The sequence below is a fragment of the Pseudophryne corroboree genome, chromosome 11, assembly GCF_028390025.1.
Source record: "Pseudophryne corroboree isolate aPseCor3 chromosome 11, aPseCor3.hap2, whole genome shotgun sequence".
Lineage (NCBI taxonomy): Eukaryota > Metazoa > Chordata > Amphibia > Anura > Myobatrachidae > Pseudophryne > Pseudophryne corroboree.
Window position 1 is genome coordinate 172,616,061 of NC_086454.1, and position 12,855 is coordinate 172,628,915.

The following is a 12,855-nucleotide window of genomic DNA, read 5'->3' on the forward strand; positions in this document are numbered from 1 at the left end:
CATACGTGGGGTATTGAAGTGTATTACATACGTGGGGAGTGGCACTGCAGAAGCTTTGGATACAGAAGTGGGATGTGGCTGATGGTGTTTAGTTGTACAACATGATCTATTTGTCTTATTGACACATTGATCCATTTTCCTTTGGAGGCATATACTGTTAAGTCTGAGGTGGCCAACCTGACACGTTAATTCTATTGTGGAGCTGCAGGTCCCAGAATGTCCTGCTCACCTTTCTGCTCCGGCAAGTTCCTTAGCAATTTGTGAGGCATATGTTGGCTGAAGCTGTTGTAGATGATGATTGATAAACAACGGTGTTCCAGCTAGTGTTAAAATCTAATTACCAGCATGGTTTACCACACCCCACATGTTGTCTACCTATCTGTAAACGTTGAGAATTGAAGGTACAATACAAGTTTTACTGTACTATCAGATAAACAACAAAAAAAAAACGTAAGTCATGAAAATGACAAGTATATATGTGATGTGTGACCGCTCACAGCAGCCACGCCTGAAGACACTGGGGACAGAGAACTGGAACAAACACCTTTTAACACATTCTTGGCAAGATCAAATTTAACTTAGACCAGCAGAATGTCAGGAGGAAGTGGAGTGTGTAACTGAAAGATAAGCGAGATGGCGACACATAATTACAAGAGGTCGGCCTGATGTGAAATGAGCAGTGGTAGACTAAACATCTGGCGTTATAGTGAGATAGAAAAGCTTAGAAATGATAGCTGAAAGAGAACAGGAGAACCTGCTGCTGCAGCAGCTTTGTTTAGGGTTATTTAATTGATTTAATGAATATGGTATCAGCATATGCTGAAGCACTGTACAAAGAGTTCATTTATATATGTAGGCTGGAAGCAATCAATGTTAATATCAGTGGGACACACTCCATACATACAGAGCCCAGGGGCTGTCTGATCTGATACATCTGTGTGGCACAGAAAGTGGTGGAGCTGACTGGCATGTGTTTCCGATATAAAACCCACCAGGTCATTATACGTAGATTTGCAGCCAGGTGTGCTTGGCATTATTTTCACAAAAGCCAGTGCGGTGACTGCGGTACAGTGTGTGCACTGTGAGGCATGAGGTATTTCTACATGAGGAGAGTGTCACTAGCTAGGGTGACTGATGGGTGACACTCTGGCTTGCATGATATGGGTATTGTAAACAAGGTACCACAGATGCTCTCGATTTCAGGAGTACCAAGGGAGCTTTTTAGAAATGTTTCCAAGGTTTGGGGCCTCTTACTGTGAAAAGTAATTTGACCTGTGTGGCTAGGTGACTAGTAACAAACACCATCCACCTTTCACATAACCACACAGGTCATTGACTTTTCACATGTGGTACTGGTAATATGTGTAAGAGGGGAGGAGCATAGATCTCATCGAATTCAGCGGCTCTGGCTAAGGAAGAATCTTTTAATAATAAGAGTTCTGGGGATAGAATTGTGATATCGGTCTCTGGGGGTGTGTAAGGGGTGGGGACCCAGATGGGGGTGAACAGCTGGACATGAAAGGGCTGTGTGTCTGTATTTAAGTAAAACCAGGTGTGGGGGGAATTTTACTGGAAAGTAGGGAGGGATTGGCAGGAACTCAGGAATTTGGAGAGAGAGAGAGAGATGGAAGTAGTGAGAGACTGAAAGAGTGGGAGGTGGTCACTAGATCACAGGATAGGGAGTGTGTGAGACCGAGAAAGAGGGCCAGAGAGAAAGAGACAGCTACAGTACTGGCATATTGTTGGAGAAGGACGGGAGAGAGGCACACAAAGACGTAGTGAACAAGGGAGACATTTAGTGCAGGGAGAAAAAGACACAAAGTGGGAGTGTGACTATAAAGGAGATCTGGGGAATGAAAGGGAACCAGCTGTTTTTAATTCATCTAAAAGTCAGAACCGTGAGTAAACTGATTTATCTATGTATATTTCTAGAACATGCTGCATGGATCGCTGTACTACTGGTATGTCTATCTCAGCTCATCTCTTCAACTCCAATGAATGAGCGTAAAGGCGACGGGCTGGGGTTTGCATTTACCACAACTGAAATAGTAGGTTTAACGCAAATGTGTTATGTAGTAAAGTGTGTCTGTGATTTACAGCAGAGGGAGAAAAGAAGTAGTCATACTTTCATCAACCTGGTGATATCTCATGTGGTGTCCTGGCATGGATAGTGCAAACATAGCAATCTGCAGTGCTTACTCTCTCCTGTGCCCCAACTGATATCTATGGGTAACTGGTAGCAATCTGCAGTGCTCACACTCTCCTGTGCCCCAACTGATATCTATGGGTAACTGGTAGCTATCTGCAGTGCTCACACTCTCCTGTGCCCCAACTGATATCTATGGGTAACTGGTAGCTATCTGCAGTGCTCACACTCTCCTGTGCCCCAACTGATATCTATGGGTAACTGGTAGCAATCTGCAGTGCTTACTCTCTCCTGTGCCCCAACTGATATCTATGGGTAACTGGTAGCAATCTGCAGTGCTCACACTCTCCTGTGCCCCAACTGATATCTATGGGTAACTGGTAGCAATCTGCAGTGCTTACTCTCTCCTGTGCCCCAACTGATATCTATGGGTAACTGGTAGCAATCTGCAGTGCTCACTTTCTCCTGTGCCCCAACTGATATCTATGGGTAACTGGTAGCAATCTGCAGTGCTCACTTTCTCCTGTGCCCCAACTGATATCGATAGGAAACTGGTAGCAATCTGCAGTGCTCACACTCTCCTGTTCCCCAACTGATATCTATGGGTAACTGGTAGCAATATGCAGTGCTCAAACTCTCCTGTGCCCCAACTGATATCTATGGGTAACTGGTAGCAATCTGCAGTGCTCACACTCTCCTGTGCCCCAACTGATATCTATGGCTAACTGGAGCAATATGCAGTGCTCACACTCTCCTGTTCCCCAACTGATATCTATGGGTAACTGGTAGCAATATGCAGTGCTCACACTCTCCTGTGCCCCAACTGATATCTATGGGTAACTGGTAGCAATATGCAGTGCTCACACTCTCCTGTTCCCCAACTGATATCTATGGCTAACTGGAGCAATATGCAGTGCTCACACTCTCCTGTTTCCCCAACTGATATCTATGGGTAACTGGCAGCAATATGCAGTGCTTACACTCTCCTGTTCCCCAACTGATATCTATGGCTAACTGGAGCAATATGCAGTGCTCACACTCTCCTGTTTCCCCAACTGATATCTATGGGTAACTGGCAGCAATATGCAGTGCTCACACTCTCCTGTTTCCCCAACTGATATCTATGGCTAACTGGAGCAATATGCAGTGCTCACACTCTCCTGTTTCCCCAACTGATATCTATGGGTAACTGGTAGCAATATGCAGTGCTCACACTCTCCTGTTCCCCAACTGATATCTATGGCTAACTGGAGCAATATGCAGTGCTCACACTCTCCTGTTTCCCCAACTGATATCTATGGGTAACTGGCAGCAATATGCAGTGCTCACACTCTCCTGTGCCCCAACTGATATCTATGGGTAACTGGTAGCAATCTGCAGTGCTCACACTCTCCTGTTCCCCAACTGATATCTATGGGTAACTGGTAGCAATCTGCAGTGCTCACACTCTCCTGTTCCCCAACTGATATCTATGGGTAACTGGTAGCAATCTGTAGTGCTCACACTCTCCTGTGCCCCAACTGATATCTATGGGTAACTGGTAGCAATCTGCAGTGCTCACACTCTCCTGTTCCCCAACTGATATCTATGGGTAACTGGTAGCAATCTGCAGTGCTCACTCTCTCCTGTTCCCCAACTGATATCTATGGGTAACTGGTAGCAATATGCAGTGCTCACACTCTCCTGTGCCCCAACTGATATCTATGGGTAACTGGTAGCAATCTGCAGTGCTCACACTCTCCTGTGCCCCAGCTGATATCTATGGGTAACTGGAGCAATATGCAGTGCTCACACTCTCCTGTGCCCCAGCTGATATCTATGGGTAACTGGTAGCAATCTGCAGTGCTCACTCTCTCCTGTTCCCCAACTGATATCTATGGGTAACTGGTATCAATCTGCAGTGCTCACACTTTCCTGTTCCCCAACTGATATCTATGGGTAACTGGTAGCAATATGCAGTGCTCACACTCTCCTGTGCCCCAACTGATATCTATGGGTAACTGGTAGCAATCTGCAGTGCTCACTCTCTCCTGTTCCCCAACTGATATCTATGGGTAACTGGTAGCAATCTGCAGTACTCACACTCTCCTGTTCCCCAACTGATATCTATGGGTAACTGGAGCAATATGCAGTGCTCACACTCTCCTGTTCCCCAACTGATATCTATGGGTAACTGGAGCAATCTGCAGTGCTCACACTCTCCTGTGCCCCAACTGATATCTATGGGTAACTGGAGCAATATGCAGTGCTCACACTCTCCTGTTCCCCAACTGATATCTATGGGTAACTGGTAGCAATCTGCAGTGCTCACACTTTCCTGTTCCCCAATTGATATCTATGGAAAACTGGTATCAATCTGCAGTGCTCACACTTTCCTGTTCCCCAATTGATATCTATGGGTAACTCGTATCAATCTGCAGTGCTCACTTTCTCCTGTTCCCCAACTGATATGTATGGGAAACTGGATTATGTATCATTAAGAAGTATCTGCCAAATTCAGGAATATTAGGTTATGTTTCACTCCTATTGTACTTTCACATGACACTTTCCTCACACAGGGGTATATTCAATTGGCGTCGGATCCATTCCGACATGCATTTGTCGGAATGGATCCGAGCGACAAACCCCTATTCAAATCTCAGCTCAATTCGACTTTTTCAAGTCGAATTGAGATGAGGGACCCAGAGGAGGGAAGGGGGGGTAGCCGCGGGGAGACCAGCGTGGGACAGCCGCCGGCAGACGGAGGAGATCAGCACTACAGTAGCGCTGCAGAAGGATGTCACATAGCCGCCCGACCTCACGGCAGTGTCCACCCGGCTCCAGCAAGCCTGACCTCACTTTCTGGAGCCGGGTGGAAGATGCCGTGAGCGTTGCGGCTGTGAGACATCCTGCTGCAGTGCTGTGCTGTAGCGCTGATCTCCCTTGGCTGCCCGCGGCTGTTCCCCGTCTCCCTGCGGCTCACCCCCCTCTCCTCCTCTGGGTCCACATCTCAGTCCGACATTTTTTTATGTCGGTTTTGGCCCCGTTTTCGACACAAGCACGTGGATTGGCAGCTATTCCGCCAATCCACGTGCTTTTTGACAAGTTAAATTCCTCAACTTGTCGAATATATTGAATAGGTTGGAACCCCTTCCGACCTAAAAAAAGTCGAAAGCTGCCGTCATTTCTCTATTGCATGCTAGAAAATTATATACATAATCTGATTGGTTGCTATGAGCAACACCTCCACTTTTTATGTTTAGAAGCTTTAGTAAATCTACCCCTGAGTATTAACAGACAGAGGTAACAGAGCTTACAGTCTAAACGTAAATAGGTGTTTGATACATGAGTTTAACAGTTCTGTTCATTCAAGGGAGAAATAAGGGTGTTTTGCCAGAGATCGGGCATAGCTCTATATGTCAGTGAGTACGGCTAATGCCACAGTAATCTCTATCACCAATAGAATGTACCCATAGGCAAACGCCGGAGGGGGTTTCCGGTTCCCCAGAAACCCTCCTCCCCTTGGCAAGGGGCTCAAATTATGACAATAGCAATGCGATTACTAGATCTGCAGCCACATTATGCAGTGTAAGGGACAGAGCAGAGCTGCAGTGGTAGCAGCTTCATCTACCAAGTTAATTGTGTGTGTGGATCTGAGTCCTCAATCAGTGCATTGGACCAGAGATCAGTTACCAGGAAGAAGAGACAGTAGCCTTACCATGAGGTGGGAGAAGGTGTGCTTAGAAAGTGAAGTAATGGTTCTATTACAGATGTAGCCGCACTAATCTAGTGCTGCTCCAACGCAGGCGTGCACTCACGGCGGGACTAGGCGATCCTGCACTTAGCCCCGCCACAGGAGAGCACAGAGATGCTTCCAATCTAGTGAATAGGGTGCGTACGTGTCAGAGACGCGGTGATAGGCGCGGACACCCTGGTGGGCGCGCCCAGGCACAGACTGAGCCACGATTAGCGTGGCTCCATCTGTATGTTTGTGTGTTATTATGGTATGTTTAGCCTTTTTCTAGCCACTTATTTATATTAATTACTGTATATTTGATACAGCCTATAGTATTAAATATTAATACTGTATTATATACAGTATCCAGTGTATAAAATTATCAATGCTCAGGGTCGTTACTATGTTCTTCTACCTCTCCCCTAGACTCCGGCACTTGGTGCAATGTTCCGCAGAGTGGGAGATTGTGGATTACATTTGGAGACCCCCCTCTAGAAATCCTGTATTTGTCACTGGTACCAGGTCTCAGTGGCGATTGCTTCCCATGCAAAGTGTAGAAGTACCAATGAAATCCTTCTGTTATCACCATCATAGGATAGAGACAACAAGAAAATGAATGTAAAAGAATGCTTTATTTTTAGAACAAAGTTTTTGTTTTGTTTTTGTCCATAAGCTATATTATATATCATTTACAATTAAATATTTAATAGCTGGGCTTTCAGTTCAGCTGCACGTGGGTAAATCTGCTAGATGGGTCACAGGTGCACCTATCCCCAGATATTGGCTCAGGCAGACAGTAAGTTCTCTTATTCAGTGGGGGTGATTTTGCAAATCTTGGAAAGAGATAAAGGGGGTCATTCAGACCTGATCGCTCGCTAGCTATTTTTTTGCAGCGCTGCGATCAGATAGGTGCTGCCTACAGGAGAGTGTGTTTTAGCTTGGCAAGTGTGCGATTGCATGGTACAAAAAGAGTTTGTGCAGTTTCTGAGTAGCTCAGGACTTACTTAGCCACTGCGATCACTTCCGCCTGTTCAGGACCGGAATTGATGTCAGACACCCGCCCTGCAAACGCTTGGACACGCCTGCGTTTTTCCTACCACTCCAGAAAACAGTCAGTTGACACACACAAACGCCTTCTTCCTATCAATCTCCTTTCGATCGGCTGTGCGAATGGATTCTTCGTACAATCCATCGCCCAGCAACGATCCGCTTTGTAGCCGTACAACGCGCCTGCGCATTGCGGTGCATGCGCTGTTCTGATCTGATCGCAGCACAGCGAAAAAAGCTAGCGTGCGATCAGGTCTGAATGACCCCCAAAGTACCAGCCAACCTTCTTCTGTCATGTTACAGGCTGTGTTTGAAAAATTACAGTTAGAAGCTATTTGATTGAAACTTTGGGGCAGAAGTCTTGGAGGATGATAAAGTGACAGAGATAAAGTGCCAGCCAATCAGCTCTTAACGGTCATGTTTCAAACACAGCATATAACATGGCAGTTAGAAGCTGATAGACTGGTACTTTAGCTCTCCCCACGGCTTAGTATACCTCCCCCATAGTCTCTGGTCAACTGACTTGACTGGATTTTAATAATAATAATTAATAGGTGATTAATTAATAATAGGTGATTTTCTATCACCATAAGTGGTAACAGAAAATAAGTCCTCGCCATATCTATCTATTTATCTATCTATCTATCTATCTATCTATCTATCTATCTATCTATCTATCTATCTATCTATCTATCTATCCTGTCAGATGATTAATAAATTAGAAGAGGCCTCTAGCAGTAGTAACAATAAAGGTGGTCATTCCGAGTTGATCGCTAGCTGCATTCGTTCGCTGTGCAACGATGAGGCTAAAAAATGGCACTTCTGCGCAAGCATACGCGGCGCAATGCGCATGCGCGACGTACTTTTACAACGAACGATGTAGTTTCACACAGAGTCTAGCGATGCTTTTCAGACGCACTGCCTGCCGCAGAGTGATTGACATGAAGTGGGTGTTTCTGGGTGTCATCTGACTGTTTTCAGTGAGTGTTCAAAAAACGCAGTTGTGCCTGGAAAAACGCAGGCGTGGCTGGGCGAACGCAGGGCGTGTTTGTGACGTCAAATCCGGAACTGAATGGTCTGAAGTGATCGCAAGCGCTGAGTAGGTTTGAAGCTACTCTGAAACTGCACAAAATTATTTTGTAGCCGCTCTGCGATCCTTTCGTTCGCACTTCTGCTAAGCTAAAATACACTCCCAGGGGGCGACGGCTTAGCGTTTGCACGGCTGCTAAAAACTGCTAGCAAGCGATCAACTCGGAATGACCACCAAAGTACACCATGGGGGTCATTCCGAGTTGATCGCTCGCTAGCAGTTTTTAGCAGTCGTGCAAACGCTATGCCGCCGCCCTCAGGGAGTGTATTTTAGCTTAGCAGAAGTGCGAACGAAAGGATCGCAGAGCGACTACAAAAAAAAATTGTGCAGTTTTAGAGTAGCTCCAGACCTACTCCTAGCTTGCGATCACTTCAGACTGTTCAGTTCCGGATTTGACGTCACAAACACGCCCTGCGTTCTCCCAGCCACGCCTGCGTTTTTCTTGGCACGCCTGCGTTTTTTTGAACACTCCCTGAAAACAGTCAGTTGACACCCAGATACTCCCACTTCATGTCAATTACTCTGCGGCCAGCAGTGCGACTTAAAAGCTTCACTAGACCTTGTGTGAAACTGCATCGGCCGTTGTGAAAGTACGGTGCGCGTGAGCATTGCGCTGCATACGCATGCGCAGCAAACATTTTCAGCTAGCGATCAACTTGGAATGACCACCAATATAGGGAAAACACATGGTGCTACTAGAGGCCAATTTAAGAAAGCCATAAGTGTTCATTCATAGATGAATTTGTAGCTCTTAATCTGCTTAATCTACTTCTTGCTTTAGAGATTGACTTTTCTACAGGAAACTGGGCCAACACAGATCGAAGTCAGGAGATAAATAATAGTAATTAGCTATGTCAAATATGAGATTTTCTTTGCTATACTATATATTACTCAAATAAATACGGTACTTATTGAAGCTGTTGTGCTTTGACAATATATCAGGGATCTTCAGAATTTCTTCGTCACATTACGTTCCACTAAATCTAAAACACATTTAGGCTTATGCTGGGTACACACTAGGCCAGCGGTGGCCAACCCGTGGCTCTTGAGCCGCATGCGGCTCTTTCTTTATTCAAATGTGGCTCCCGCCACTCGAAGTCACGTGACCACAACAAATCCGGAAACGCTGCACTCCAGCCAGACAGGCAGCAGCACTATGGTGACTGAGAACTGAGGGAGCCAGATACTAGGGGTGAGACATCCACTGGCAAACGGGTATGGGTCATTAGGTCAACAAGACTTATGTCGACAGTCATTAGGTTGACCACTATTGTTGGTCGACATGTACTAGGTCGACATGAAAAAAGGTCGACATGAGTTTTTGGTGTCGTTTTGTTCGTAAAGTGATGGGGAACCCCAATTAGTGCACCGTGTCCCCTCACTTCGCTCGCCATGCTTTGGGCACAGGTTACTATTCCTAATCGTAGTCCACGTGGATCGTAAGGGATGAAAAAGTTAAAAAAATGAAAGAAAATTTGAAAAACTCATGTCGACCATTTTCCATGTCGACCTAGTGACCATGTCGACCTAATGACAGTATCCCGTGGCAAACAGAGGACACAAAAGGGGCTGCTGCAATGGCACGAGGTGTGTGTGTGTGTGTGGGGGCTGTAGTGACACATGAGGGTGCTGGCTGGAATGGCACAGAAGGGGACTGGCTGGAGTGACCCATGGGGGAGCTGAAGTGTATTATGTGAATCTGGCTTTTTCAGTATATTTTATGTGGATCTTTCTGTCTCAATTATTTTATGTGGAAGTGGCTTTTCAAATATATGAAAATAAGGAAAATTGTAGGTAAAGCACAAACTCCTATGGGGGTGCAATGAAATATCTGGATTCAATGTGGTGGAGATATTCTTCACATTCAAATGTATGTGGTTTCAGGATGATTATATGAAATTCAAATGTCCATGATGAATGTTCTTTCTTTCAGAATAAGCCCAAAAAATTATTTAATATCCTTAATCAACAGACTGTATAACTTTTCCTCCCTCTGTTTCACTTATCTCTGGGAATATGTATCTCAGATAGGAAAAACAGAAAGGGGCAAAATAGTGTCATACAGTTTTATTGAGGATAAAATAAAAACATAACTATAGCAGCGTACCTCAGGCTAAGGTGTATAATGCACACCAATTCTCATATGTAGTAAAGGGTTCTTTTCTGGTACCTCCCGGGAACAGGAATCCACCCTCAGAGTCCTAGGTAGGCAGCAGTCAGTGTTCCTCACCAACGCGTTTCGGCTCCTTGGAGCCTTTATCAAGGTATATGTTAGGTATATGTTATGTTGGATCTAGCTTTTAAAATGTCTTATGTGGATCTGGCTTTTTAAATGTATTTATTACCAGGGGTGTGGCCTAGCAGGCACCAGGCCACACCCCATTTTGCAAGTGCGCTTTCGGCTCGATGTCAGCTCTTTGACGTGCCTAACAAGATTTTTTGGCTCTTTGACTCTGACTGGTTGACCACCCCTGCACTAGGCGATATACAGTAGCGGCCGTTTGAGCTGATATATTGCTAGCATGTTAGAAACATATAGGGGTATATGCAGTTGCGGTCGAATTCCGGCTGGAATTCGACCGTTTTTAAATTCGACACATTCGACAGTCAGACACCCTCCCGCCGGGACCCGAATTTGACATATTCAATAAGAAAACGGATTCGACAGTCCCGCTGTCGAAAAAAAACGGACCAATTGACGATAGTGTGCGTCCTGGATTCGACTTCATGGACGTCACAAAACTGAGTAAAAAATCGTGAAAAAAAATGCGTGGGGTCCCCCCTCCTAAGCATAACCAGCCTCGGGCTCTTTGAGCCGGTCCTGGTTGTAAATATACGGGGGGGAAATGACACGGGATCCCCCGTATTTTCACGACCAGCACCGGACTCTGCGTCCGGTCCTGGTGCCAAAAATATGGGGGACAAAAACGTAGGGGTCCCCCGTATTTTTAACACCAGCACCGGGCTCCACTAGTCAGAGAGATAATGCCACAGCCGGGGGACACATTTATATCGGTCCCTGCGGCCGTGGCATTAAATCACTAACTAGTCACCCCTGGCAGGGGTACCCTGGAGGAGTGGGGACCCCTTAAATCAAGGGGTCCCCCCCCCTCCAGCCACCCAAGGGCCAGGGGTGAAGCCCGAGGCTGTCCCCCCCCCCATCCAACGGCTGTGGATGGGGGGCTGATAGCCAAGTGACATAAATAAAGAATATTGTTTTTTGTAGCAGAACTACAAATCCCAACAAGCCTCCCCCGCAAGCTGGTACTTGGAGAACCACAAGTACCAGCATGCGGGGGGGAAACAGGCCCGCTGGTACCTGTAGTTCTACTGCAAAAAAATACCCAAATAAAAACAGTACACGCACACCGTGAAAGTAAAACTTTATTACATACATGCATGCCGACACACACTTACCTATGTTAACACGTCGACTCTGTCCACTTCTCCAAGTAGAATCCACGGGGTACCTGAAAATAAAATTATACTCCCCATAATCCAGTGTAGATCTGTCCTCTTCTTTTTTGTAATCCACGTACTTGGCAAAAAAACAAACCGGAAAACCCGATCCACGCACTGAAAGGGGTCCCATAATTACACATGGGACCCCTTTCCCCAACTGCTGAGACCCCCCGTGACTCCTGTCACAGAGGGTCCCTTCAGCCAATCAGGGTCCCTTCAGCCAATCACCGCTGACCGCAAAGTTCCCACCATTGAAGATAATGGAGCGGCATAGTGCTATGCGCCGTCTGACAGCTCAGACGCGCACAGCCAATCAGGAGAGTGCCACGACATAGCGCTCCCTGATTGGCTGAAGGGACCCTCTGTGACAGGAGTCACGGGGGGTCCCGGCATTCGGGGAAAGGGGTCCCATGTGTAAACATGGGACCCCTTTCAGTGCGTGGTCCGGCTTTTGTGTTTTATTTTTTTGCCAAGTACGTGGATTACAAAAAAGAAGAGGACAGATCTACACTGGATTATGGTGAGTATAATTTTAATTTTCAGGTACCCCGTGGATTCTACTTGGAGAAGTGGACAGAGTCGGCGTGTGAACATAGGTAAGTATGTGTGTGTCGGCATGCATGTACGTGATAAGGTTTTACTTTCACGGTGTGCGTGTACTGTTTTTATTTGGGTATTTTTTTTGCAGTAGAACTACAGGTACCAGCGGGCCGTTTCCCCCCCGAATGCTGGTACTTGTGGTTCTCCAAGTACCAGCTTGCGGGGGGAGGCTTGCTGGGACTTGTAGTTCTGCTACAAAAAACAATATTCTTTATTTTTGTCACTTGGCTATCAGCCCCCCATCCGCAGCCCTTGGATGGGGGGGGGCAGCCTCGGGCTTCACCCCTGGCCCTTGGGTGGCTGGAGGGGTGGGACCCCTTGATTTAAGGGGTCCCCACTCCTCCAGGGTACCCCGGCCAGGGGTGACTAGTTGGGGATTTAATACCACGGCCACAGGGACCGGTATAAAAGTGTCCCCCGGCTGTGGCATTATCTCTCCAGCTAGTGGAGCCTGTTGCTGGTGTGAAAAATACGGGGGACCCCTACGTCTTTTGTTCCCCGTATTTTTTGCACCAGGACCGGACGCAGAGCCCGATGCTGGTTGTGAAAATACGGGAGATCCCTTGTCATTTATTTTCCCATATTTTTACAACCAGGACCGGCTCAAAGAGCCCGAGGCTGGTTATGCTTAGGAGGGGGGACCCCACGCATTTTTTTCACGATTTTTAACCCATTCCCATCCCTTCCCACTGAAAAACATGCTCTGATCTCTCCATATTATTTTAGTCAGTAAAAAAAATATATATATTCTTTAAAAAAATATATAAATAATACTTGTGGCTCCTAATAGACAAA

General features: G+C 46.3%; 1 protein-coding gene across 1 annotated transcript in view; it reads left to right on the forward strand.

Annotated features, from left to right (window-relative positions):
• Positions 1-1,645: 1,645 nt before the first annotated feature.
• EFEMP2 (EGF containing fibulin extracellular matrix protein 2) overlaps positions 1,646-12,855 on the forward strand; it is a 127,645-nt gene continuing 116,435 nt past the window's right edge. Inside the window, exon 1 of the mRNA XM_063945083.1 lies at positions 1,646-1,898. Within this exon, the coding sequence (XP_063801153.1) occupies positions 1,854-1,898 (45 nt within the window). The 5' untranslated portion in view covers positions 1,646-1,853. The remainder of the gene's footprint in view (positions 1,899-12,855) is intronic.